Genomic DNA, 26,670 nt, shown 5'->3' with positions numbered 1-26,670 from the left:
CCTGAGGAAATGGTGCCTTGCCTTTCGATAGACTTACCTAGGTGGCTTGCGTCTCCAGTGAACAGTATACACAGGATTTTTGCCCCCAGATGTATATATATGTATATATATATATATGCACATGTATATGTTCAGTATCTATAGTATACAGATTCTATGAACAGCCGACCGTCTGCACTGCCCATCCCCCGGCCAGCGGCTCCCGCGGATGCGGAAGACCCTCCACGGGTGTGGACCAGGGCCTCTGGATTTCGAAATCGTGCGGGTCCTAGAACAGATCTCTCATGGATATCAAAGGACAACTCTCTATATAATTATATATGTATACTTTATATATGTAATCTATATTTCAGCTGATGGAAAGATGGAAACGTAGGCAATGATCTGAGCATAAGTCAGGTCCCAAAGATTCCTTAGACCCAATCATTGCTCAACACAACGTGGGGACCGAGGGCTAAATTGCCGGTCCAAGCCTGTCCTCCGCTGCCCCCTAGTGGTGGATAAGGAGCTTGCTGTGCAGCTGCTCCCCGGTGCTCCGTCGGTCCTGCTGCCTCTTCTCGCGGCCTTTTGGCATCACTGTCTGACTCAAGAGCATTCGCTGGAGGTGCTGTTCAGACAGAATCCAAGGCAGGCTGGGAGCTCGGACACAGCTCGTTTATTAACTTTTCCAAGGACCTGGGTCTGGCATTTACATTACAGGCAGATCAGAAAAACGAATGTCAACGGAGAGTCTGGAGAGTGTCTGATCTGGAAAGACTCCCCCTGCCATCCCCAAGCGCAGGCTCACGGATCATCCCTCCTACCACAAAGAGGATCTTGGGGAATACACTAACGTGGTGATGGGAGTGAGATTTGGGGGGATGCTACACCCTGCAGTGCGCTGACTGCAGGTGAGATCACGGTCCTAAGGGATGAGAAACGTGGAGTCTGAGGAAGACGGGATCTGGACCTCTATCTCGTCCTCTCACAGGTCTCCCTGGGCTTTTGGAACAGATTCAGTCTCCTTTCCGTTGCGGGACACACTTGCGATATGGATTTCAATTGTGCTGGAGTCAGAACCTGGAGAGGAAAAAAAGACTGTCACGTGACGGTGTCCGTGTCCGAGAACGTCTTTCACAAGCTTCACAACCGTCTGTATTTAAAAAAGAAAAGTACATGATACTTTCACCTACATGTGGTTAAATCATTCCGAAGGACAAAAGCCCTACAGAATCATCCGGGTCAGCTGATGTATGACCTCCCTGAAGGGAGGTCCACCCTGTCTCCCTTCCTCCAAACCTCACCACTGGGCAGCTCACCGCATCTCAGCCGAACCCTGTGGATGCTACAGCCCAAACGGAAACAGACTGTTGACACGCGGGAGTTGCGGAGCCCTGGGACACGCTGTCTAAGGGGCCCGAGATCTCAGCTGCCCCAGGGGTCACTCGGGGGCAACAGGGCTCCGGGGTCGCCCGGCCACCTGCTCTCAATTCCACGAGGTGCCCCAAGGACTCCTCTTACTAAAACTTAAGAGGAGGGACGTAGGTAACCATCAGAGTGAAAGCAAATGTCACTCCAGCCAAAAGAGTAATCCTGGAGGTCTGTTTAAGCACCCCAACAACACGCCTTCCTGTAGAAGGTGTGGGAGGTCTTTGCAACAGATGTCAGAATTGTTCTTTCTACGGATATCACTCCACAAATATCCAGGCTCGCCTGCTGGGTGCCAGGTTCTAGGGTGTGTGTGTCCGGAATACAGCGAAGGAAGACGCAGAGAAGGGTGGCCTTTTCAGCGGTGCATGGGGCAGGTGACTGCCCTTCAGGAACACCTCCAGATCCCAACTCCCTCCACCGAGAGGCCCCGCTGACGGCTGCAGCCTCCTCCCCTCATGTCCCTCTGCTCACTCACAACCTCAGGCACATGCTTCTCTTACATCCAAGCTCAGTGCTGCCCCAGGGCCTTTGCACATCTCTTTTTCTGCCCGCAAAGCGCTCCAGATTTTCTCATGGCTCACTCCCACACTGCATTCAGGTCTCCACTCAAATGTTACCTCCACAAGGAGGTGTCTGGGACGCCTATCTAAAACCACTCTCCTGCCCCCTCTTGACGTGTTGTTCTTCGCAGCTCTTCTTGCTGCCTTGCATGTTGTACAGTTCTTTGAGACTTTCATTCACAAATGCTGATATAATTATTATATAATCATACGGAGAGTCTCAGTGGACAGCGCATTTGTCTACCTTAGTCACCACAGTATCTGTCGTGCCTAAACAAGGCCCCGGCACGATAAACTAACGTTGAATGGCTAAATACCGTGGGGTCACCGCCTTGACATCCGTGGGACACGGCGCAGGCACCGCAGAGCACTCATGGAGACTAACGTATAAAAACCGGCAGGAACAAGCCCGCAGTAAGAAGAGCCACGTGCAGAGTTTCAGAGGACACTTCAGGGGAAAAAGGAGAGGCCGTCAGCTCTCTGTGGGCTTGGAAATGCCTGGGGAAGCCGGAGCTACAGGAACAGGTGACGATATTACCCAAGAGGACGCAAGCGCGGGGTCTGCGGCGTGGCCGACACACCACCGTCCCCACCACCACCCAAACCCCACGGCGGCCTGCGGCCTCCCGGGGCGGCCCGGAGGCCAGTTGGGAGCACAAAGGTCGGAGGGAGCCGCCCCAAGCGTGAAGAGCCCACCAAGGGGCGGGAAAGGAATTCAGACGGGTAAGGGCCGGCGGCTCCGAGGAGAGGCCGCGCTGCCCTCGGGGAGGGTGGAAGCGGGGAACCTGCGCTTCCGGAGGGGTTCACTGGCGCTTCCCCGAAGGCTCGGTTCTCTTGGCGTCGCTCGCCGTTCATGAGCGCGTCCTGGGCTCGTGGGAACTTGTGTGCGATTTCTGTGGTCTTTTCAAAAAGCCTCTGGGTTGGAGGGCCACACGGGGGCTCGGGATCAAGATCTGGCCCGTTACCTGACGCTTTGGGACATATTCTGCCCCCTTTTTCAGAGTTCCTGCTTCCTTCCCCGTCCCCCGGGGCTCCACGGAGGAGACCCCTTTGTGTCACGACAAGGCCATGCTGGGGGTGAGGGACTAATTTTCTGTCGGTGCATGTGCACATCTGAGTGTGCGTGCAGGAAATGCAGCCGCCAGCGACCTCCCAGTGCCCCAGGGCCGAGCGCCTTCCTAGCAACTCCCGTCAGGGAGCCTTGCAAGCCCAGGCAGGTTCTCGAGAACTTCCTGGCTCCACGCAGACCTAACATTTGGGAAGGCGTGTTGGATGCCCCGGTGCCCTCAGCTGCTGCTCTTGGATCCCTTAAAACCTCGAGGCCCTAGATCAGAAATCCCAACCAGGTGGTTAGTTGCATGAGCCATAGAGAGCGTACAGCCCCTGGGCCTGCGTCCCCTTCAAGGTGTTGAATTGGGTCCGGCCAGCCCGACAGAGTTGGAGGCCCAGGGGTGTGTTCCCTCCCACACTCCCCTGGCAAACACAACCCATGGCGCCACCTGGTGGTACGTGGGGGGGCAAGTGACGGCAGAGAGAATCACAAAGAATGAGGTGTATGAGAGAACAGAGAAATGGGGACGGTAACGGGGAAGTATGGGAGAGAACAGGAATTTGGGGAGGTGTGAAACTGTGATGGAGGATAAACAGATGTGGAGAGACGCAATGGTGGGGGAGAGGGTACTGTGGGAAACGGCAGAAACTTGGTGGGAGGTGGGGGAGATACGGAATTGCCAGGCAGAACTGAGAATTATGGGGAAGAGAGTACTGTGGGAGAGACTAGCCGTTGTGGAAGAGAGGCATTGTGGGAGAGAGAACTGTGGGAGATGACGGGCAATTGTCAGAGAGATGGGATTATGCTGGAGAACAGAAATCTCTCCGAGAAAAAGAATTTGGGGAGCGGTGGAATGCAGTAGCAAAAGGAACTGTAGAAGACAAGAGATTTGTGAGAAACCATGAAGATTCCAGAATTGTGGCAGAAAATGGGAAATTGTGGGAGCAATAGGGGGCTGTGGGAGAAACACAGAACTGTGAGTAAAGCAAGGGGTTGTGGGAGAGGATGGAGAATTGTGGGAACAGCAAAGGATTGGGGAGAGAAAGAGCAATTGTGGGTGAGAGGGAATGGTGCAAGAACTAGGGTATTGTGAGAGAGACAGGGAATTGTGGTAAAGACACTTGGGGGGAGAGAAAAGACGTGCGAGAGACAGACAGACAGTTACGCCCCCTCACTTCCATCCACTCTGTTCTGCATAGGCCACAAGCTTCCTACCTGTGGACACACTACATGTGCTCTCTTCTACCTTTTTCGTCTCCCCACATGCCCCGCGTCTCGGCTCTACCCCACTGACGCAATCCTTTATACCCTGTGGTCCATCTTGTCCACAGCCACACCCCTATCCCTGTGGCCACGCCCCTCTGCCACAGCAAGGGAAGGCCTGTTCCTCAACGCCCCTCCCCGCCAGGCCTTCGCCTAAGACGACGTGTCCCCTTTGTGGCCACGCCCCCAGCTCCACTGCCGTCCCGCCGTGCCCCCTGCCGGTGGGCAGGGCTTGGGGGAACCTGGTCCAGGGTGACGTTGAAGGCTAGGGGAGCAGATCTCCTGAGAAATACACACCCCAACCTTTGAAGGCAATGATAAGGTTAAAGTATCCATCAGATCCTGAACTTTTCCGTTGTGAGCACAAAGTGTCCCTGTTAAAGAAGGGCCAGAGATCTGACACTACGCTTCGTAAAGCTCATGGACAGAGAAAATATTTTATGGGTTTCTGGTGCTCACCAGATAAAAACCAACCAGGTTTCTGCTTATTTGTGAGAAGTACCCTTTTTTCTTGACTTTTAGTCCCAAGGGAAATTCTGATTCTTCATGAAGATGCGATTTTGAACGAAGTTTTCATAGAGAATTACGCACAGATCCCCTCAATGTTAGCTGTTGCCATGGTCACGAAGCATGATCATCCAATCAACTCTCCCACATCCATTCACTAGGCTAGTCCTGCAAGCAAATCTGAGTGCATCTCTCCACTTAAAAACCTTAACTGGCCTCTCGCTGGCCACTAGATAAGATGCAAACTCCTTAGCAGAATCTGTAAAAACCCTTCGTTATCTGTTCCCGACCTGCCTCTCCAGCTTCCCACAAATCCCACGCTGTGGCCAGCCCTGAACAACGTACAGACATTCTGCCCTAAGTCTCCACACAGGGCGCCCTCCGGGCTTCCTCCCCTCCCATTCCAGTCTGCGGTGCAAGACCCAGTCTGAACATCACCTCCTCCAGAAACCCTCACCCATGCGCCAACACCAATGGAGGCCCTGCCTTTTCTGTGTTCCTTTAACGCGTCAGACTTTTTAGAATAAAATACAGTATTGTCTTTACTTAACTGACACTTGCAAGTTTCCTACATGATACTTCCCAGGGACACTCACAATCCACACACACCGCCCCCGCCCCTCAGCTAAAATGCCGTTGACCATATTGCAGAGGCTCGATGAATATTTGTTCAAACTCAGTTGACTTATGTCAAGTACCTAGGAAGTGCCAGACACCACGTCAGATACTTTCTATCGGAGGCTCAGTGTAAGCCTGTTGGCCTCGAAGTGAATCCTAAAGTAGAGGCTTAAGGATATGATAAACCAGTCAAGCTTCATCTTAACCAATGCAAACAGGGAGAAGCCTAACTATTTACTGCTTCGAGTTTGCATCTCTGGGCTTTTCTCCCACATGTAATAGTACTTTCTGTATTATGAGTAGCTCCCTCCCTTTACTAAAGAGACTAAAAGCAAAGTGGCTGGAAAGGAGGAGAAAGGAAACGGCCCAAGACCAAGCCAGCCGTATCTCATTTCCGAGATTACCACTGTAGACAGAAGGCTGCCGCTTCCTGAGGGTCCTGGCAGCGGCATTATACAGCCTGTGGTATAAGAACAGGAGTCTCCTGCGTGGGGATCATTCTGCCCTGGGCTTGTTTCCTGACACGTATCCACATCGTTTGCCCAGATCGCTCTGCCTTCATACTTTAAACGCAGATTGGAAATTTTCATGGACTCTTTCATTCTCTGTCTCGCCAACATTTGCTCCATGTCTCCACTGTGGTTATGAATATGTAATGGGACTTATGTATGCTTACTAGAGTTAGCATTTATGGAACGCCCTCTGTGTCCCAGCACTGTTTAAGCACATAGCACAAAGATCTATTTAATCTTATGAAAATCACTGTCGTTAGCACCCTGTTAGAGGTCAAGAAATACTGAGTGAGATTTGCTGGAAGGGCTAGTCCTTGGCTCACTTGGAGGAAGCTGAGATGGACAGTCCTGCGCCCAGGAGCCACGAGCCCTCCCTGGAGGGTGTCATCATGGCTCCTGCGTAGCAAGTCCATTCCTTATACTTAGACCATATGTCACCTTGCTTCTAACAAGCTTGACAAATGTTGCTTTTATTCAAAGAAAGTGCTTACTCATTATAAAGTCTTACTAAAAAAAATGGTTAAGAAGATCTCAACTCTTTTTTTCCCCAGCTCTTTTGAGATATATTTGACATAGTACCCCAACTCTTATGTTACTAAGAATTCTTTAAATCTTATGTCTAAGAAGTCTTTACATCTTACAATTAATTACTCTTAGGCCTTTTAGAACTAATTTCCCATCAAAAATGTGTAATTTAACATAATTATTACAAACGACTGTTGGGCCCTTACCACGTGCAGTGGTCAAGCGTGAGTGCAAGACGGTACATGGGCTGCAGGGTGATGCATTCTGGTTAAAGGCGTTTTCAACCAGCCCCAGTGTAATAAAGTGGGAAGAGGGAGGGGCTTCAGGGCCTCAGTGGGGACAGAAGGAGGGCATGGGGTGGCCTCCTCCCCAAGCAGCATTTGTGGGAATCAACCCCCTGACCCCCAGAGGAGGTGCTGCAAACATGTGTCCGCTTCTTGTAAAGAATTTCCAGTCTTGTTACTCAATGCTAACAGCAAAATGTCTGCTCAAGAAGAATCTTTCAAGGGAATAAAGGTCTGCATAGACCAGGGACGGTAAAATTAATCAGTTATCATAACCATGACAGTCCCTGAGATTTCGTTAGGAATAAGGACCATAGGTCTAGTGATTCTTCTCTCTCATTACCCATCTTGATTAGAATATAAGTGAGCTTTTTGTAATAGTAAATTCAGAATACAGAGCAAATGATAAATTATAAGGTTACAGTATGTTTAATGAAAAGTACATATAATAGGTTTATTTATACATATATTATTATTTTATTATTATTATATAATATATATACATATTTATTTATATATATATTTACATATATAAATAGTATACATGAATATATAAATATAAAATGTATGTAATAGGTTTAGTAGATGACAGTCTTTAGAGAGACATTATTGGGGCCTTGAACTTTCTTCCTCCTTGTCGGCTGGGTTAATAGACATAACCCCAAATCAGATTAAACAGGAGTTTAAAAACAGGACCCATCTGAGGACCACAGTGCTAGAGTCTTGAAATGAAAAGGGCAGATCAGAAGAGCCAGCACCGGACGACCAGCGTGTTCCCTTAAATGTCCCCGAATGAGGTGGACAGACCAAGCTGCATCTAAAAGCTGCAGAGGTCAGGTCGTACCATTCATTGTCTGACGGCAAACGTTCGTGACGGGTTGTACCATTCGTTGTCTTAAGGCAAACGTTCGCGACGGGTTTGAAGTGGCAGTTTTGCTCCTATTCAAAAGGCCATCCAGCCCAAGGTGGAGCCACTTATAATTATTACAAGGCTACGGTGCTTAATAACTAGAGGAAAGGTACCACGGTCATAGTAAAAGGGGAGGTGGATGATGCGATGCAGGCCTAATGCAGTCACTTTCCACTCTCGCCTTGAAGCAGGTTCCAGACATCAGGACAGAAATGCTATGCACCAGCCACGTGGCCGTTTATAAAGCATTTCCAGGGGAGCCAGGGGCCCCGCCGTCCGCCTGCCTTGGCGGAGGGGCTCTTACCTTCAGACAGCAGGCTCACGGCCTCGTCGGAAGTGTGCCCGCCAGCCCGCACCTCTTTCCCGGCAGCGGGGCTCTCCCGGGGCTCACGGGAGCCCCTCAGGGACGGGGGACTCCGCTCGGCGGCCGAGGTGCTCATCGATTCCCACTGGATCTCCTTCCTGGGAGCCCGAAAAGCCGGGCGGCAGCCTGTCCAGCCGTAGAAGGCCAGGGACAACAGGAACCCTTGGGCTGGATTCAGTATCCCCTGGCAGGGAGGACAGAGAGACGGGTGAGTCAGGGTGGGACGGTGGGAATCAGAGCACTGGGTGCTCCCAGGGTGACTCGGGGCCCGCTGGGCTGGCCTCACTGCGACCTGCCCCACTGGCCGGTGTGGGGCGAGACAGATTGGCTGGCGGTGCTGGGCCCTCAAAGGTGCCTGAAGACACAGGAGGTGGGGTGGGGAGAGGACCTGCGTCAGACCGCGGCGGGGAGGCGGGAGAGGGAAGGCCCTGCGCAGCCCAGCCGGGCTGTCTCACCTCTGGCCCGTGGCCGTGCTCCCTCGCAGGGACTCGGGGCCCTGCCCCTCGCGCCCCTGTTAGGATGTGACTGCACAAAGGCACCTGAGCCTGTCAGTCTAGGAAACTCTGCTTACATGTGGTCCCTGCACGTGACCACGGCACAGGCAGGGGTGGAGGCAGTCAATGTGGGTCTTACCCTCCTGCATCAGCTTTCCCCGACTCTGAAGCAACATGCATCTTAATTCTGTGTAGGGCACTGTGCATCTCTCCACTAACAGCTCGTGTATGGATTTTTGTATTTGGAAATGCAATATGATGAAAACGCTGAGGGAAGCGACCCATGCTCTTTCCACCTTATCATGATTTTGTGTATTTCTCACCAATATTTTTTCATGCACGTGTTACTAGGTAGTTGAAATCAGTATAATTTTTAGATCTTGCATTTTTCACTTAACACTAGATTTCACAATTGTCATTTTTTTACACTGTCATCTTCGACATCGGCATAACATTCCTCAAGATCAAAGACCATCATTAACTTAACCGTTCCCTTTTGTTTAAAACAATGTGGGTTATCCATAATGCTTTATAATTATGGACAATGTTATAAGCAATACCTACATCCCTATGGTTTTTTCAGTCTGAAACATTTCTTCAAGAGAAACTCCCTGATATTTTAAATCAGCCTGAAAGGTTTGATTCACTTGCCAAGTTGATTTACCAGAGTCATGTCCATTTAATAACGACCCCAACACTGAATGAAAACAGCTAGCTCGTGGACCCAGGCCAGATGTAAGCATCCCAGGAACCTATGCAACTCCCTGCATACTTAAATAACATATAGATCATACTTCTGAGTGGTTTTATCCCTTCTTTTTTTTTTTTTTTTTCTTTAGGAAGAACGTTTTAAATTAAGATAGACCTACCGTCATGAACCACGTGGTCTCGGCTGCACTTCTGACCTGTTTCAAAGAGCCTCCATTGATATCTGGTTGCATTTCAAGATAGAATAAAAGGCTTTCATTGATGATATTCGACACCCAACTGTTAAAAGAAAATGGCCCACAGGTGAAGAGAACATGTGACATAATTCTTTTTTTTTTTTTTTTTTTTTTTTTTTGGCGGTACGCGGGCCTCTCACTGCTGCGGCCTCTCCCGTTGCGGAGCACAGGCTCCGGACGCGCAGGCTCAGCGGCCATGGCTCACGGGCCCAGCCGCTCCGCGGCATGTGGGATCTTCCCAGACCGGGGCACGAATCCGTGTCCCCTGCATCGGCAGGCGGACTCTCAACCACTGCGCCACCAGGTAAGCCCCCATAATTCATTTTTAACGCTGGGGGTCAGGGACCATGCCTCCCGAGACCTAGAAGTCCTGGGGCGGGGGCAGTGCCTGCTTGGCAGCAAGGAGGATGCAGCACACCAAGAACCTGACATAAGACATGCCACCGCTCTCAGCCCAAAGCAGAGACCAACATATCCTTCCGATGGTCGCACTCAACACCACATCAGGCGGAAGGTTCTAGCACATGTCAGATAACCCAGAGTTCATCCTTCCTCTGAAGAGTAAGCTAATGTTTTGATGGAGACCAAAACAAATCTTGACATTTTATGTTTGAATTTTTTGAGGTTATTGTTGGCAGGGAGGTGACGTTTGAAACCACAAGCTCAGTGTATTTTTAGAGGGAGCTAATTTACGTCTCTCGTAGGAGACTGTGCAAACAAACCTGCTCACATCACATCAATTATTAACACCACAAAGGCGTGCTCTGTCTTGCGAAGCGTTGCTTCACCACAGCGAACTGTTTCCTGATTCCAGTCGATTTTGCATTGGTCACAGGTCTATGCCCAGCACACCCACTTGAAACGCTGGGGCAGGACACCTGTGGTGGGAGGGGGGGTGGGTGGGGGAATGGGGGTGGGTGGACGGTTGAGGACAGGAAGATTGCTTCTCTACAGGAAGATTGCTTTTTTATTATTATTATTTTTTTTTTGGCCGTGCCACACAGCTTGTGGGATCTTAGTTCCCCAACCAGGGATGGAACCCATGTCCCCTGCAGTGGAAGCGTGGAGTGCTAACCACTGGACTGCCGGGGAAGTCCCACTCTACCCTTCTTGCCTGAGCAGTGAGTCATAACACTAAAGATGGGCCCTTGCCCTTGTATCTTGTCAGATACAGGAATCCTGGTGTCAAGACTGATGCAAGGACTTCCCTGGTGGTCCAGTGGTTAGGACTCCACGCTTCCACTACAGGACGTGTGGGTTCGATCCCTGGTCGGGGAACTAAGATCCCACATGCTGCGCGGCAAAAAAAAGAAAAAAAGCCTGCTGCCAATGGGTGGATTTAGAAGGCACTTGATTTAAATGTTAACCTCAGCGATGGGGCAAAACTCCGGAGGCATATGGGTGGGATGCATCAAAACTAAACTCGGGACTTTTCGTTCTGAGGGCTCTTTATGTAGTTTGAGTAGATGTGAATAGCTTTCCAGAAGTTCACGGATGGTAGACTTGCCTTCCTGTCTCGCAAGCATTTCCTCCAAAGGCACCTAGCACAAGTTTCAAAAATTTCCTCTCCAAAGACTCTTCCCTTTGGAACTTTCAGGTCACACTTGGAAAAGCAAATGACAGGCGGTTTGCATTTCCCTTCCCAGGCACAGTTTTAAAAAAAGAAGAAAGGTTACCAAGTAATGAAAACCAGCATTATTTTGAAAAATCGGGTCTTGATCACGTCTCCCATCCGCCTCTCGTTCTCCGTGTAAACTCCTTGACTTCCTTTTAGTAAAGAGGCCACTGTAAAGAGCAGAGGGGAACAAACAGCACGTCATTTCGTTATTTACGTTTCCCGCGTGCAAAGGAAGGGCAGTAAAGCAGGTGGGAGCTCCGAAGCACAGCCAGGAGAGCGTGACGCCCAGCAAGACCCGGCCGTGCTTTCCTCACCACCTCCACGTGGGACTTCTCGGAGACTCACGGGAATATAGAGTTTTTAAACGTTTACTATGAAATCACTTTAGATTTACACAAGGTTTGCAAAGACAGTACCGAGAGTTCCCGTATACCTACACCCAGCTGTCCCCAGAGTTAACATCTTACACAACCATAGTCACATTGGTCACCGTGAAGAAATCAACACTGGTACAGTGCTGTTAACTACGCTCTGGATTTTATCTGGGTTTTACTAGTTCGGGAACTATATTTGTTTACGGTTTATATTTTTTACTATAAAAATAATGCATGCTCACTATTTTAAAATGTTGAAAGATTTGACATTTATCCTTGTAGACAAGTTGGAAAATATAAAAAAGTTTAGAAAAGAATTGATAACCCATAGTTCACCCAGAGACAACCATCATTAGCATCTTAGTGTATCTCCTTCCAGTCTTTTTTCTATAAGTCATTTTCATTTGTTTGATGTAATCAAATCACTATTTTTTAATGCAATTTTGTTAAAAAAAAAGCTATATTTAATAGACTAGTTTTTTGGGGGGAGGGGTTTTTTGTTTTTAATTTTTCTTGGCGTAGAGTTGATTTACAATGTTGTGTTAGTTTCAGGTGTACAGCACACTAGTTTTAAATGCAGATATGCAAAGAGAGATCCAAAGAGCTGCAGTGATTTTTCTCTCCCTAGTGGTAGAGCACTTCACTTAGGTTAAAGTTCTACAACCCACAGCTGATCATCAAGTGACCGTTCTGTTAAGGTGTGTTTCTTTCTTCTCATTCTGCCCGTGAGGGACCCACAGGGCGGCATGAGGGGGCCTGGAGACTTGCCTCGGGGCACGTTTCCTTGAGGATGGGATGGGGGCTGGAATGCAGGTCCCCTGCCTTGGCCCGGAGGTCTGTCCAGTGCATTCTGCTGACTCACAAGATCCCTCTCACCCAGTTCTTCCTGATGCATTTGACTCACTTCCTGTGCTCTCCTTCCTGTTTACTGCCCAAGTGGGAGAAGACACAGGCCCAGACATCACGGGGAGGGCCCAGGCTCCCAGGACGGCTCAGTCCACATCCATCCCTTCCCCTCGGCTGCCCTTTCCTTTCCTGATCCCGTCTCCCCTCCGCAGTTTTCCAAGGCCACTCGGGTCCTCTGGGGCACGCCAATGGCAGACTCAGAATGAGCCCAGACAGAAGTGAAACGTCCCCTGGTCCCGGCTTTGAGCTAGCAGACGTTGGCCAAGGACCCGTACAGCCCATAATTGAGTAGGCTCGCTCCCTCTCGTTTATTAAACCCCCTCACTTTCCCCAGCTGTATTGTGCTCCTGTCTGGAGGATGACAAATGAGGTCTGTGGTCCTAGATAATGATCAGAGCCCGTGGCCTGGGGCCGTAGCCTCGGCCTCGCCCCCAGAGCACTTCCCTGGGTTTACCTGCAGTCACTGTCTTTCGGAACAGGATGGGGTTGGCCACAAGGACGAGCAGCAGAGGCAAGTATGTGGTGACATAGTGGGGGATGGCGTGCTCCAGACCCCTCTCACACCTGAGGGAGGAAAGCCGGGTCATTCTCCAAAAAAACCGGGGCTTTGCCTGAGATACGCCGACTTATCTGCAAGTCGAGATAAGAGGACCAGATCGAAGGAAACACACAGATCAGATCGACTTCTGACTGTGCCCGAAGGAAACCTGACTCATATCTCACGTCTGCGGACAAGCGATAAATCACAGAAGAAGGAGGATCAGTCATGGTTCTGTGTGTCTCGTAAATCAGGGAGCTTTTAAAGTTCCCTGCTGGGAAAAGGTGAAGAGGGGAAAAGGCTCTCTGGGGTGGTGGATCCCCCCCCAACTCCCCCACTGGGTCTCTCAAACAAGTGGGTCTCCCCCTACTTGTCTTTCAAACAAGACAAAGGCGTTCTACGAACCTGCTGGGTTTTCAGCACTTACTACATATGTGCTAAGCCTGGCTGACATCACGCATAGGATCCAAGCTCTGTCCTCGACCAACTCAAAATACCCAAGCCTCACACTGCACAGGATATCTGTTGTCATGGTGACAGGTAATCATTTCAGGGGTTCTTTTCGGGGAGGTGGACCCGGATTTCTACTGATGGGTCTTGAGAATCATCCATCACCACAGGACACGGTGGGGTGCCACACACAGGTATGCTACCAAGGCCGGGGCTATCAGTTAACAAACACATAGTGTAGAGGAAAATGGCAAAGAGGAAGAGAGAATCCAAAGCAGAGGGGATGTTGCCCAGGCCCGACCCCAGACGAGGTGGAAAAGCAGAGGAGGGAACAGCTCCTGTGGCCACGGAAGGTGGAGTGATAAAAATGCTACTGTTCTCGTTTTCATATGTATGAAGGGCTCACACCAGAGGGGAAAGTGGCTGAAAGTGCATGGAAACAGGTAAGAAAAATGCAGTGCCCATCTTTGTTGCCTTAAGGATGACAGTACCACCTGAGGATGGTGCCTTCTTTGTGTTTTTTTGTTTGCGTGTTTTGTTTTTTACCCTGAAAGCCGTATTTTATTGGAGTGTGGTTGACTTACAATGTTGTGTTGCTACCTTCTTTTATTTTATTATTATTATTATTTTTGCTACCTCCTTTTTAACAGAAGCTTTCCTCTTCAGCTGTGAAAGCTAAACTGTGGTCTGGAAGGGCTTGAGGTGAGAAAGGGAAACAAGAGGGGGAAGAGATGAGATTCGGGTGCCTGTACTGAACGTAAGGAACAAACGAGAGAGGGTGGGAGCCTGCAGAGCGCCAAGGGCTCTGGGTCGTCGTGGGCTCTGAGGATGGATATGAGGAAGGATGGAGATGCTTCAGGGGGGCGGCCTCGTGGAGACCGCGGGGCACCTTGGCGTTCCTGAGTGTCCTTGCAGCAATGGCTCCCTCGCACTCAGACGCAACGTCCCCAGGATCTCACGGGTGGAGGCCAGAGATAAAAACTCCCTTTCCAGTTAAGCGCATCCCTCTGTAACAGCTGCTAACTCTGTATTTGTCCTTTTAGGGTTCCTGGAGAGAGTGGGCTGTTTGGAGGGATCTACACAGAGGCCACAAAGCAACACCAATGTGGAGACATCTGAGTGAGTGGCTACAAGAAATCGAAAAAGAAGGGGCAGAAGCGGTCTACACCACAGGTCAGCAAACTTTTTCTGTAAAGGAGCAGATAATCAATATTTTAGCCTCCAGAACCCTCATAGCCTCTGTCAGACTACTCAGCTCTAATGTGTAACTGGCCATGGACCATACATACACAAATGGGCACGGCTGTGTGTGAATAAAGCTTTATTTACAAGAGCAGGGCAGAGGGCCGGATCTGTCCTGAGGGCTGCGCTGTGCTGATCCCGGGTGTACACTGCCCTGAAATCACAGACAAAGAGACAATGTCCAACCTCTGTTTTTCAGCTTTCCATTGAAAATTAGAGTATATATCCTTGGAGGGACCTTGAGGCTTTACAAATGGTTGCACTGATGGGGTTTTAAACTTGAAGAAATGCCTGAGACAATTTCAGAGGCCACATCGCCCAGTGTCTGTGTTCAGAACAGCGCAGGATGGAGAGAGGTGAGAAAGTGCAGACAGCAGAGGCTTAAAATAAGCTCGTCAAGAGCGAGCGACCCTTTGTGTCTTCCAGCCATCTCCAACTCATTCTTGGGACGTTCAACTCACCTGCTCGCCCAGAGGAAGCTGGTTTGAAGAATGAAAAATAAACAGTGGGCAGGGGAAGGCTGCGTCCGTCTGGAGGGGGACAGGCCTGGAGGCTGGCACACAGGCTGGTACGGGGGAGCCGTGCCCCCAGCTCTGCATCCACACCGCGCACAACACCGACCCACAGGCACGGGACAGGCAGAGGCAGGGACGCTAACTCAAGGTGCCAGCCACTGTGCTCTCAGCTGCACAGATCCAGGACGATGGCCTGCCCGCCCGCTCGGGGTCAGTGCCCGGGCGTCTCCTGCAAGAGAGGCGGGGCGGGGGGCGTCCAGGCGTCGGGGGAGTGGGCTTGCTGGGGGCCCCGGCTTACCTGGCCACGGAAGGGTAGTACAGCATGAATGCTCCCTCTACGCAGAGCAGTGCGGCCAGGCCCCAGGCCATCATGTGGTAGAGCAGGATGGTACTGGGGGAAGAAGGGGCAGAGGGGCGGCCACGCCTGAGGTCCAGCACTGAACAAGCCCCGAGCTCCGCGAGCTGCAGGAAGATGCACACAGAGCAAACCCTTGCCAAACAGCTGCCTGATTTTGCCTGTGAGGTTTTTATTTTTCCTCTGATTGAGGTGAAATTCATATAACATCAGACTCACTATTTTAAAATGAGCAACTCAGCGGCATTTAGGACATCTACAGTGCCGTGCAAGCACCCCCTCTATCCAGTTCCAAAACATGTTCATCCCCCAGAAGGAAACCCGGACCCAGTCAGTGGTCTTTCCCCATCATGCTTGTGCCCCCGGCCCTGGTAACCACTCATCTACCACCCGTCTCTATGGATTTGCCTATTCCGGACATTGCATCCAAGGGGAGTCACACACGACGTGGCCTTTTGTGTCTGGCTTCTTTCCCTCAACCTAAGCCTTTCAAGATTGAGAGGAGGGGACTTCCCTGGTGGCACAGTGGTTAAAACTGCACGCTCCCACTGCAGAGGGCCCGGGTTCTATCCCTGGTCGGGGAACTAGATCCCACATGCATGCTGCAACTAAGAGTTTGCATACCACAACTAAGGAGCCTGCATGCCTCAACTAAGGAGCCTGCCTGCTGCAACTAAGAAGCGCGCATGCCGCGACTCAGGAGCAGGTGACCGCAACTAAGGAGCCTGCCTGCCACAACTAAGACCTGGCACAACTAACTAACTAAATAAATAAATAAAAGATTGAGAGGAGTGAGGCACGGGTACCTCATAATTCCTCCTAAGTGCCTGGCTCCCCCAGTAGGCAAGCAACTCCTGGCCTCTGTCCTTCCTGAAGTCACCTCCGTACCTAATATGCAAGCGTCTTAATGCTCAGTCCAAACCAAGAAGAAGGTCTCTAAGAAATGGGTAGTTATTCGACGTTCCAGGACAGCGGGGAGGTTTCCTATCTTGTCCCCCTACCCCCCATTCCTTGCATAGTTCAAATTGTCTCATCGTTACCATCTCCCTCCTTCACCTCTGTACTCCCACACACCCCACCCTGTCCCCCTGAGAGATTCGAGGCAGCCAGCCTTGCAGGTGGGGTCAGGACGATGGACCACCTGAGCCCGTGCAGAGCTACCTCGCTCTTCCAAGACAGCCTTTGTTTGCCTCTTCTGTGCAATGGGACGTGGCCCGGGGCTGCTCCCTCAGAGGTGCCCACTGCTACTCAAAACTCTGCCAGATGGGACTTCCCTGATGGCGCACTGGTTAAGAATCCACCTGCCAATGCAGGGGGACACGGGTTCGAGCCCTGGTCCGGGAAGATCCCACATGCCGCGGAGCAACTCAGCCTGTGCGCCACAACTACTGAGGCCGTGCGCCACAACTACTGAGGCCGCGTGCCACAACTACTGAAGCCTGCGCGCCTAGAGCCCGAGCTCCGCCACAAGAGAAGCCACCTCAACGAGAAGCCCGAAGAGTAGCCCCTGCTCGCTGCAACTAGAGAAAGTCCGCGCGCAGCAACAAAGACCCAACGCAGCCAAAAATAAATGAATAAAATAAATAAAAAAAAAAAAAACCCTCTGCCAGACGCCTGGCAGAGGGTGCAGCCCCTGGCCCATCAGGACTTTAACCCTGCGGACCCGCCGTGGGGACAAAGGGCGTGGTCAGGGATGCGGTGAAGGACGCCCTTCTGCAAGGAGACAGGAGGGAAGAGAGATGGCCCAGAGGGCATGCTTCAGGGAGGAAAAACTGCACAGCTGGCCCACTGGGCGGACGCGGCTGCACCTTCGCCTCCCCTGGCACTGCTGGTTCTGGAGCAGCCCTTCCCTGCCCGTCCGGCTTTGGGAGCGCGCGGGGGTCTGTCCTGCCCACAAGTCACAGGCTTTGCCGGACACTCAGGAAACTAAGGAGCAGCTTTGCGCAGGGGCTGGTCTGTGGCAGGGTGGCATCTGCGTTCCAGACGCCAAGCCTGGGCTGCAGAGAGCCGCTGGGGTCATCTCCTGGGTGGGAGGGCGAGGCCAGCTCGCGCTCCCCAAAGCCCGGCCCTCGGTTCCCCTCGGCCCCAAACGCCCACGAGGGGGGGATGTCAGAGCCGGCCACGGGACCCAGGCCGCGGCCACGTCAATAACCGATACAGCCAGAAAGCCACACCCATGTGGCCGTGGCGGATCGATCCGGAGCAACCCCGGCTGAAGACCCTCATCCCTTTTTCTGACGGCAAGCCAGTTTTCACGTGCAGACACGCGAAGACCACCTCCCCCCCGCCCCCAGACCCTCTCTGCTCGCACACTCCCCTTTTCTTAGGGCAAGCAGAGCTTCTCCCGGGTTCTCAGGTGCCGGCCGGCATGGCTAAAACGTGCGTCTCCCGCACCTGGAGCCCAAGAGGCAGTTTACATGTTAACTTTCAATCTGCTTTAATGACATTGCTTAGGGAAAATTCTCCCGCGCCAAAGGAAACAGCTAAATGCTGGAAGGATCTAGAAGGGAATGTGGAGTTTAATCCAGCCATACCGGAGGAGTCTGGCCCCCTGCCTGGGAATTCCTCGGGACCCCTCTCCACCAGCTGCAGGTTCTTCATTGCCACCTAAAGCATCCACTCCGCCCTCGGCTCTGCAAACAAGCTGGCGATTCAGAGAGGGGCTCCCGAGGCTCTGGACCCACACACTCAGCTCTGGCTCTAAATCACCCAGGGCTGGCCCCTCGGAGACCTCACCCTGGGAAGCGTGACTTGTGCTAGGGACGAGGTCGGGGCTGGGTCTCCGTGGCTAGAGAGCACCCGTCTTATTTCTCTGCTGTGTGCCCGCTCCTTTTTGATGGGAGAGCCCACCACACCGCCGACGGTCTTCCTAGCCCTGGAACCCTGCCCTTGGGAGGCATCTGGGTGTTTGGCATCCCTGGAGGGCGGCCTCCTGTTCGATGCACGGGTCCTCAGAAGCCTGGCGTCCTCTAGTCCCTGCACATCCGCAGACTTCTGCCTATCCTAACGCCAAGCTCCAAGATGACTTCCAAACACCCGCCGGGGTGTGAGGAGGGCTTCCTGATCGCCTGTCCTGGCTTCTGAGGGCTCTGTCTGTTCTCCGGGTCCAGAGAGCTGTCACTCAGCCCTGTCCAACTCCAGTCCCTCACGGGTGGAGGTGCATTTCCTATGACAGCAGGAGACATACTCTTCTAGCTTCTGTTCGGTGCTTCAAGGTTCCTCTTATCTCCACAACTGAGTGGTGGTCTATGAGACCTCTAATTGTGTCATAGCTCCGATCCCTCCCAAACTGAGTGAGGGAACCATCCCACTTGCACTCAGCTTCTGGAACAAGGTCTCCTCATGCTGCTTGCTGCCTACCCAAAGTCACTCTCCCTTTTTTCCTTAGCAACAGAACCTGGATGTCAGGCAGAGCAGCAGCACGCTTGGATAATCAACTGTATTTCCTACCTCCTCTTACAGCTAAGTGTGGACAGAAAACTAAGTTCTGGCCAGTAACATGAAAATGTTATTGTTGTGTAAAACTCCCATGGACAGCAGGCCTGCTTAAAACAGGTCCCTGCTTAAAGGGATCTGGCTCAGGGGACAACAGGCCCCTTTTGCATTGCCCCCTACCTCCTTCCTGTTTTCTGGAATGCTGATGTGATGACTGGAGCTCCAGCAGCTATACTGGGCCATGACACCTTGAGGATGGAAGTCACATAATAGAATGGTGGAGCAGAAAGAGAGAAGGAGCTTGGGTCCCTGATCTCCAGCATAAGAGCCCTAGATTGCCTACCTCTGGCCTCTTTTAGCGTGAAAGAGAAATTCCTATCTTAAGTCACTATTGTTTTATGTATTTTATGTAGCCAAAACGAATTCTCACTGATATACCTGGTTGGCAACCTTTAACCTTAACTGTCTTCCCTACAGAATTTTCATAACCAAGTATACCTCAGTTTTGTACAGATGTGTAAGAGCTTGGGAACTAAGGCAAAAAGGTAGAAGAAAGAAACGCAGAAATGAAGAGAGTACTAAATTTCAGGCCAGAGAGACAAAGTGAATGATGATGTGATATACGTAAGGAATACCAAGGATTTTAGAGTGGTGATTCACTAAGATTGCCCAGTGTAGTCTATAGCTTAATATGGTCTTTATTTGGTTACTCACGTTGGTTTTAAAAGTGAATTTATTGAACCAGTGGTGCTGGGGCAACTGGATATCCACCTACAAAAGAATAAAGGCGGACCTGTCCTCACCTCCACACATAAATTAATTCAAAGATCTAAATAAAATTGTTCAAACTATAAAACTCTTAGAAGGAAACAAAGGTATAAATCCTTGTGACCTCGGGTTAGGCAATGGTTTCTTAGATGACAGCAAAAGCAGGAGAAATAAGAGAAAAAAACACAAAAACTGGATTTCATCAAAATTAAAGACTTTCATGCTTCAAAAGGTACCACCAAGTAAGTGAAAAGACAACCTGCTAAATGAGAGAAGATATTTGTAAATCATATATCTAATGAGGTACTTGTATCCAGAATATATAAAGAACTCCTATAACTCAATAATAAAAAAGACAAACAGCCCAGTTAAAAACTGGGAAAAGGAAGCGAGGAGATATTTCTCCAAAGAAAGTACACGAATGGCCAATAAGCACATGAGAAGATGCTAAACATCATAGTTATCAGGGAAATCAAAACCACAATGAGATGCCACTTCACACACAGTAGGATGGCTAAAATCTCAAAAAACCAAACACACAGAAAACAAGTGTTGTTATCAAGGATGCGGAGAAACTGGAACCATTACACATTGCTGGTGCAAAGGTAAAATGGTACAGAGTCTTTGGAAAGCAGTTCGGCAGTGCCTTACAAGGTTATACAGAGTTACTATATGACCCAGGAATTCCACTCCAAGGTGTATACCCATAAGTATATGGCGAAAACATATGTCCACACAAACACCTGCATACAAATATTCATGGCAGCATTATTCGTAACAGTCAAAACAATGGAAACAACCTAAAAGTCCAGTGACTGATAAACGGGTAAAAGGCAGATAGCGAAACAGTGGAATATTATTCAGCAACGCACAGGAATGAAGAACTGATGCGTGCCACAATATGGATAAATCTCGAAAATAACAGGCCAAGTTTAACCGGCCAGATACAAAACGCCACATATTGTGTGATTCCATTTACAGAAGCTGTCCAGAACAGGCAAATCCAGAGACAGACCGTAGATGTGAAGTTACCAGGAGCTGCGCAAGAGGGAAGAATGGGAAATGACTAGTAACCAGTACAGAGATTTGGGGGATGAATAACACGTCATAAAGCCAAGTAATGGTTATGGTTACACAATTCTGTGAATATGCTCACAAACAATGGATTTTATACATTTAAACAGATGAACTTTATAAAGCTATTTAAAAAGAAAAAAGCAAACAAGGGCTCCATGCAAAGGGGGGCCTAATGGAAGTGCACCACGAACTTGGCCAGGGACCCATCCTTCCTGGGCCTGGAGCCAGGAGACCAGGACACCCGCCGTGCCCTCCTGCTTCTCTTTGGCACTTAGGTTCTCTGTGTTTCTGTTTCCTCCATAACATGCACATCCCAGCTCCAACCCCAGCTCCCAGTTACTGAGCGCCTGCTACGTGCCAGGCTCCATCCATAACCATCCACGGGTACTATCACATTTACTGTTTCCAGGAACCTCCTGAGGTGGGTACTGTTTTACAGCTGAGAAAACGGAAGTCCAGAGAGGTTCAGCCACTTGCCAACAGTCACACAGCTAGTGAGTGATGGGGCAGGAATTTGAACCCACCAGGACCAAGGCACTAACCCTTCCTCGGTTCCTCCCAGGCAGCCCCTGGCAGCTCCAGAACCCTTGGGCTCCGTATTTAGCATCCTGTATCAATACATACATCTAAGAACTTTTCTCCTAAACCTTTAGACACCATCAGAATTTTTTATTTTCATGCCAATTCTTTTTTTTTTTTTTTGTCTTTGTCGTGTTCCAAATATTTAATTTATTGAAATACTGTTTTCAGGGTTTTAAATTCCTGTTTTTTTCTTGGTAGGGGGCACCCGGAGAAATCCTCGATATTTCGATTGTGCCTTCAGCCTTTTATAAAAATGAGCTGCACAGATGTTTCTCGGTGGAGGGGTCAGCTGAAAGGTTCTGATCAGCTGTGTCTGCCGTACAGAGATGCAGCGCTCAGTGGTGTCTCCAACCTTCCCTCAGGCAACAAACTAGGGCAGAAGCCAGCCGGCTTGCTCTGAATACCTCAGTCCCGCCGATCTCCGGATCACCAGGTAGGCATCGACCGCATACCAAAACAGCCACCAGAAGCAGGCGCTGTACAGCAGCTGGATCCACATCTGTAATCGGGAAGAGCCGGCATCAAAGCTCCTGGACATGGGTTCCAGACCGCCCCGTCCGTGAAATGAGCTGGCAGACGCCCACTTCCTCTGACGTCACGGGGCAGCACATGAAAGCCCTCCGGAGAGGCTTGGAAACCCAGGCTGGGATGTGGCCTGGGACGGGCGTGTGCCTTGGTGCCCTGTCTGCTCAGCTGCACCGGGTCCAGTGAGCCCTGCCTTGTGCTACCCTTGTGGTCAGGGAGATAGAGGGCTCAGGTGTGCGGCTTGGCCTGGCATGAAGGTCTTTGAACCAGAAGCCCTTTTGCTGAGGACCAAGGAGGATGGGCAGGAAGGACCTTCCCAGTAGAAGGAAGGCGGTGGCGGGGGGACTCCGTACGTTAGAAGCGGCACGAGATCTATATACTAAGACGGAGGCTCCATCAGGATGCAGCTGGGAAGCAACAGAGGGGAGGAAGGGAGAGATGCTGACAGTTGTGGCACAGATGGCGGGTCAACAGGGTATCAGTGTCCTTTGAGGTCATTCACTGGAGTGTTAACTTGGCGGACAGAGCAATATGGATGAACAAATTGCTATTTTTAAATATATATTTTGTTAAAATATATATATATATATATATTTTGTTAAGTAAATACATCCATTAAATCAATAACTTTTTTTTTTCTTTTTTTGCCCAGCTGGTTTTGACTGTGGATGGATCTAAGGTAAGGATTGAATGTGTGTTTAAGTGTGGGGATGGCAAACATACTAGCACAGTGGTTCTAAAACTGGAGTGTGGGTCAGAGGCCCCTGGAGGGTTTTTTAAATCACAGACGGCCCGCACCCCAGGGTCCCTGGTCAGTGGGGTGAGGGCTCTGAGCGTGTGCATTTCTAAAAGCTACAGTGGGCTGGTGGGAGGGATGCGACCACACTTTGAGGACACAGCGTAACGGAGCGGGGCAAAGGGAGGGAAAGGGGAGACCAGGGGAGGTACACTTACTGCACTCCCCATGCAGAAGGCGGTGGGCCACACGTCTGTCCCGTTCACAGTTGAGATGTCGTCCACGAAACTCGGGAACCCTAACCACACCGCAGACCGGACTGTGATACCTAAGGGAGAATCAGGTGATGCTCTGTATCTGCTCCTAATGCAAATCTAAAGGTGACTTGTTGACTCTGTAAAAATGATGGATGGACGGATGGATGGATGGATGGATAGATAGGCAGATAGACAGATAGATAGGAAGGGAAAGAGAAAGATGTGAGGGAGACAGGGAGGAAAGAAACACACGCTGGTGTGTGCAGAGAGACAGAGAAAAAAATAAGACTCAGAAAATAATTATTATGGTAGTGGAGCGATCCCAGGCACTTTGATTTCAACTTCAGCCACCATTAGCCACAGTGCTGTCCCTAATTTTGTCTGTTTGTTTATTTGGCACCCAGAAGTGATTATGTGAATAACAATTTATATTTCTTGACTATGTTTTTAATGTCCAAGTTAACTAGTCCTCACATAAAAAAGAATGATTGAGAAAGCACATTCTGAAGTTTAAAAAGATAGTTCTTTCATTCTTTAAAAAATATACATTTAAGATTTTCACAAATTAGCTCTTGATAATCTACTTTTGCCATTTATTATTTGTGAGTTTTCCTTGCTATTTGACCCAAATATCTAATTCTCCTCAACACAGTATACACACGTAAGGCATATATTAGGGTTCTCTGTTAAGTAATTCGATAGATAGCCTTTGTTTAAGCATTCACTATGTAACACCCTGCTCAAGGGGACCTGTGAGCAGTACAGAGTTACACACTAGTGTTGTGTGTGTATTTCACATACAGAAATATACACTGTGTCACATGCTACCAAATATACACTGTGTCATATACCACTAAAAGGGTGAGTATGAACACTAAAAGCCTAAGATATAACTTCTCATTCTTAAGCACAGATAACAAAAATAACGCTTTGTGGCCACGTAGTGCTTTGTCGTTTTCAGTCCAGAGCGCTGCTTTGAGCTCGATAAACACTTCTGGTTTTTTTTTTTGTATCTATATGAGGTGATGGATTTACTAAACTTGTTGTGGTAATCATTTCATGATAAATGTAAGTTATTATGCTGTACACCTTAAACTTATACAGTGCTATATGTCAATTATGTCTCAGTAAAACTGGGGAGGGAGTTCCCTGGTTGTCTAGTGGTTAGGATTCTGTGCTTTCACTGCCGTGGCCCGGGTTCAATCCCAGGTCAGGGAACTGAGATCCCGCAAGCTGCACGGTGTGGCCAAAAAAAACCCCAAAAAAAACAGATATTTAAAAAAAAACTGGGGGAAAAAAACCACCCCGTGAGATAGGCATCTGTATTTCTTTTTTTTTTTTTTTTTTTTTTTACGGGAGCACAGGCTCCGGACGCACAGGCTCAGTGGCCATGGCTCACGGGCCCAGCCGCTCCGCGGCACGTGGGATCTTCCCGGACCGGGGCACGAACCCGTGTCCCCTGCATCGGCAGGCAGACTCCCAACCACTGCGCCACCAGGGAAGCCCTGTATTTCTTATTTTTCAGCGAGGAGGTCTGGTCACCAAGCCTTCCCCTGACTCCTGCTTCTGCCCATTTGCCCACAATATCATGCACCTTCCTTCTAAAGGCCAAAGGATATACGAATATTATTTTGCTGACCCTCAAAAGATGTTTGCGTGCAGCTCTATTTTCAGATATTCAAGTTACAGAAACTAGATTATTATTAAGATGCTTTTCCAAAATGCTTTAGCAGAATCAGGAAGAAAACCAATTTTTTATTTTATTGTCCTGCACCAAATTGATTTTATCGCTATAGCTTCCTGTCTTACTCCTCGAGTCTAAGCAAGTGACTAGAGGTTCCATAGCATTTATCTGAAGCCAAGATTCTTGAGTGTCTCCAATCACACAACCAGGAACAGGAGAACCAGGCCCTGGGACACACAGCCACCTGTGCCCAGAGAAGCACTCAAGGTGCCCCAGAAGCTGCTGCCACCCCCTCACGGCACAGCGGTGGAAGGCACTTCAAATACCACCAGCAGCCTTTCCTTCAAGAGCAAACTTGACTGAAAAACACAATTCCAAAATGTCGGCACCTGTCAGCCAATTACAAAACATGGACAGTATTTGGATCCTGATTTGAAAAAACCAATTGTAAAATAGCATTTATGAGACACCTGAACATACACCAGTGATATTAAGGAACTGGTTTTCATTATTTTGGGGTGATAATGATATCTGTGTGATATATATGTTTTTTAAAAATTCTTATCTTCTACAGCTATATATTGAGATTTGTGTGGGTGAAATGATATAAATTCTGGAATCTGCTTCAAATTATTCCAGTGGAGAGTGGGATACGGGGATGGGGTATAGATGAAGCTAGGTGATGGGTACAGGGAGTTTGTTATACAATCTCTCTACATTTGCATATGTTAAAATTGCATATGCAAAATAAAAAAGTTAAAATGCTTGGCAATATCTAGCATAGAGGTTTGTAAAACGTGCCATGCTAGAGTTGAAAGCAGGGGTCAGCAAAGTCTCTGTAAAGGGCCAGAGAGAAGATATCTTAGGCTCTATGGGCCATAGTTTCTCTGTTCAGCACTCACTTCTGCCCTTTTAGGGCCAAGATGCCCCCAAACAAGGCACAAGTGCAGGGCATGGCTGTATCCCCATAAGACTCCACTTACGGACAATGCCATTTGCATTTCATGGAATATTTACATGTCAGAAACAGTCTTCTTCTTTAGATTTTTCTAAAAACACTTTAAAATGTAAAAACTTTCTTAGTTCCTGGGCCATAGATAAGAGACAGCAGGCAGGATGTGGCCTAAAGGCTGCAAGTTTGCCCATCTGTGGTATAAAACCCAAACTTAGATAGATAAATAAACAAGTAAGTAAATAAAATTGTAATATATATACATATATATACACACACACACACATATATATATGGGTTTCTTCCTGATTCTGCTAAATCATTTTGGAAACGATTTTGTGTGTCTGTGCACGCGCACGAAATATTAACTGTTAGTCTCTCACTAGTGGTACAATTAGGGATGCATTGTATTTTCTGGGTTTTCCTTCACAGCACCGTCTAAAGTTTCCCTAGTAAGTGCAATAACAAATACATCAGACTGTTTAAAAAACAAAAAAACCAACGGTCCCCCTAAGGAACTTTTACCGACCATGTTGTATCGCAGAGTCCCCTGGTCGTCCAGTCCCGACCCTGGGGAGCCGCCTCCGGCTCGGCCCTCCCACCCGTGGGCCGGGCGCCCTTACCCGCGCGGCGACCAGGTCCCAGGCGGGGTCGGCGCGCGCTCATCCACGCCCCCGGCCGGGAGCAACCTGCGGGCAGCGCGCCCTCAACCGCGCGCGGACGGGTCCCCACCCGCGGGCGCGCCCTCACCCAGGCAGCCGAGCAGGTCGCAGGCGGCGGCGGCGCGCAGGATGCGGGCGGAGGCCGGGGTGCGGGCCGTGGCCGGCGGGGAGGCCGAGGGGAGCCCGGGGCCGGCGGGCCGGCGCCCGAGCAGCAGCCGCAGGAGGCCGAGCGCCAGGTGGAGCGCGCCGCTGCCCAGGCACAGCGCGTGGAAGGCCCGCGGCTGGAAGCTCAGCACCAGCTGCGTGGCGGCGTCCCGCGTGGCGCAGCAGAAGGTCCCCAGGCGCGGGGAGGCCATGGTCCGTGCTGGGGATGTGGCTCGGGTCTGCCTGGACCCCGCCGGCCGGCCGGGGTCATGTGCTGGGCCGGCCCTTGGCGGGGGTGGGGAGCGGGGGAGCCGTCATGTGCCCTGGGCCTCTCCGCAGCCCCCGCCCGATCCCCCGCGCTGGCAGTCAAGGCGCCAGGCTCGTGGGGGCCTCGCGCCTCTGCAGACG

The 26,670-nt window shown here is 50.1% G+C and overlaps 1 protein-coding gene across 1 annotated transcript; it reads right to left on the bottom strand.

Annotated features, from left to right (window-relative positions):
- Positions 1-468: 468 nt before the first annotated feature.
- Positions 469-26,570, bottom strand: GPR143 (G protein-coupled receptor 143). Its single transcript, XM_029240310.1, has 9 exons — positions 26,207-26,570; positions 22,782-22,891; positions 21,707-21,801; positions 15,384-15,476; positions 12,795-12,904; positions 11,119-11,227; positions 9,368-9,485; positions 7,945-8,188; positions 469-1,059 (listed from the first exon to the last, which is right to left on the bottom strand). Exons 1-9 carry the CDS (start codon positions 26,472-26,474, stop codon positions 965-967), a joined length of 1,242 nt encoding a protein of 413 aa, XP_029096143.1. The 5' UTR covers positions 26,475-26,570; the 3' UTR covers positions 469-964.
- Positions 26,571-26,670: the final 100 nt, after the last annotated feature.

The sequence above is a fragment of the Monodon monoceros genome, unplaced genomic scaffold, assembly GCF_005190385.1.
Source record: "Monodon monoceros isolate NGI ecotype Baffin Bay Population unplaced genomic scaffold, NGI_Narwhal_1 Super_Scaffold_22, whole genome shotgun sequence".
Classification (NCBI taxonomy): Eukaryota; Metazoa; Chordata; class Mammalia; order Artiodactyla; family Monodontidae; genus Monodon; species Monodon monoceros.
The sequence above is the reverse complement of the archived record's forward strand: the minus strand, read 5'-3'. Positions and strand labels throughout refer to the sequence as shown.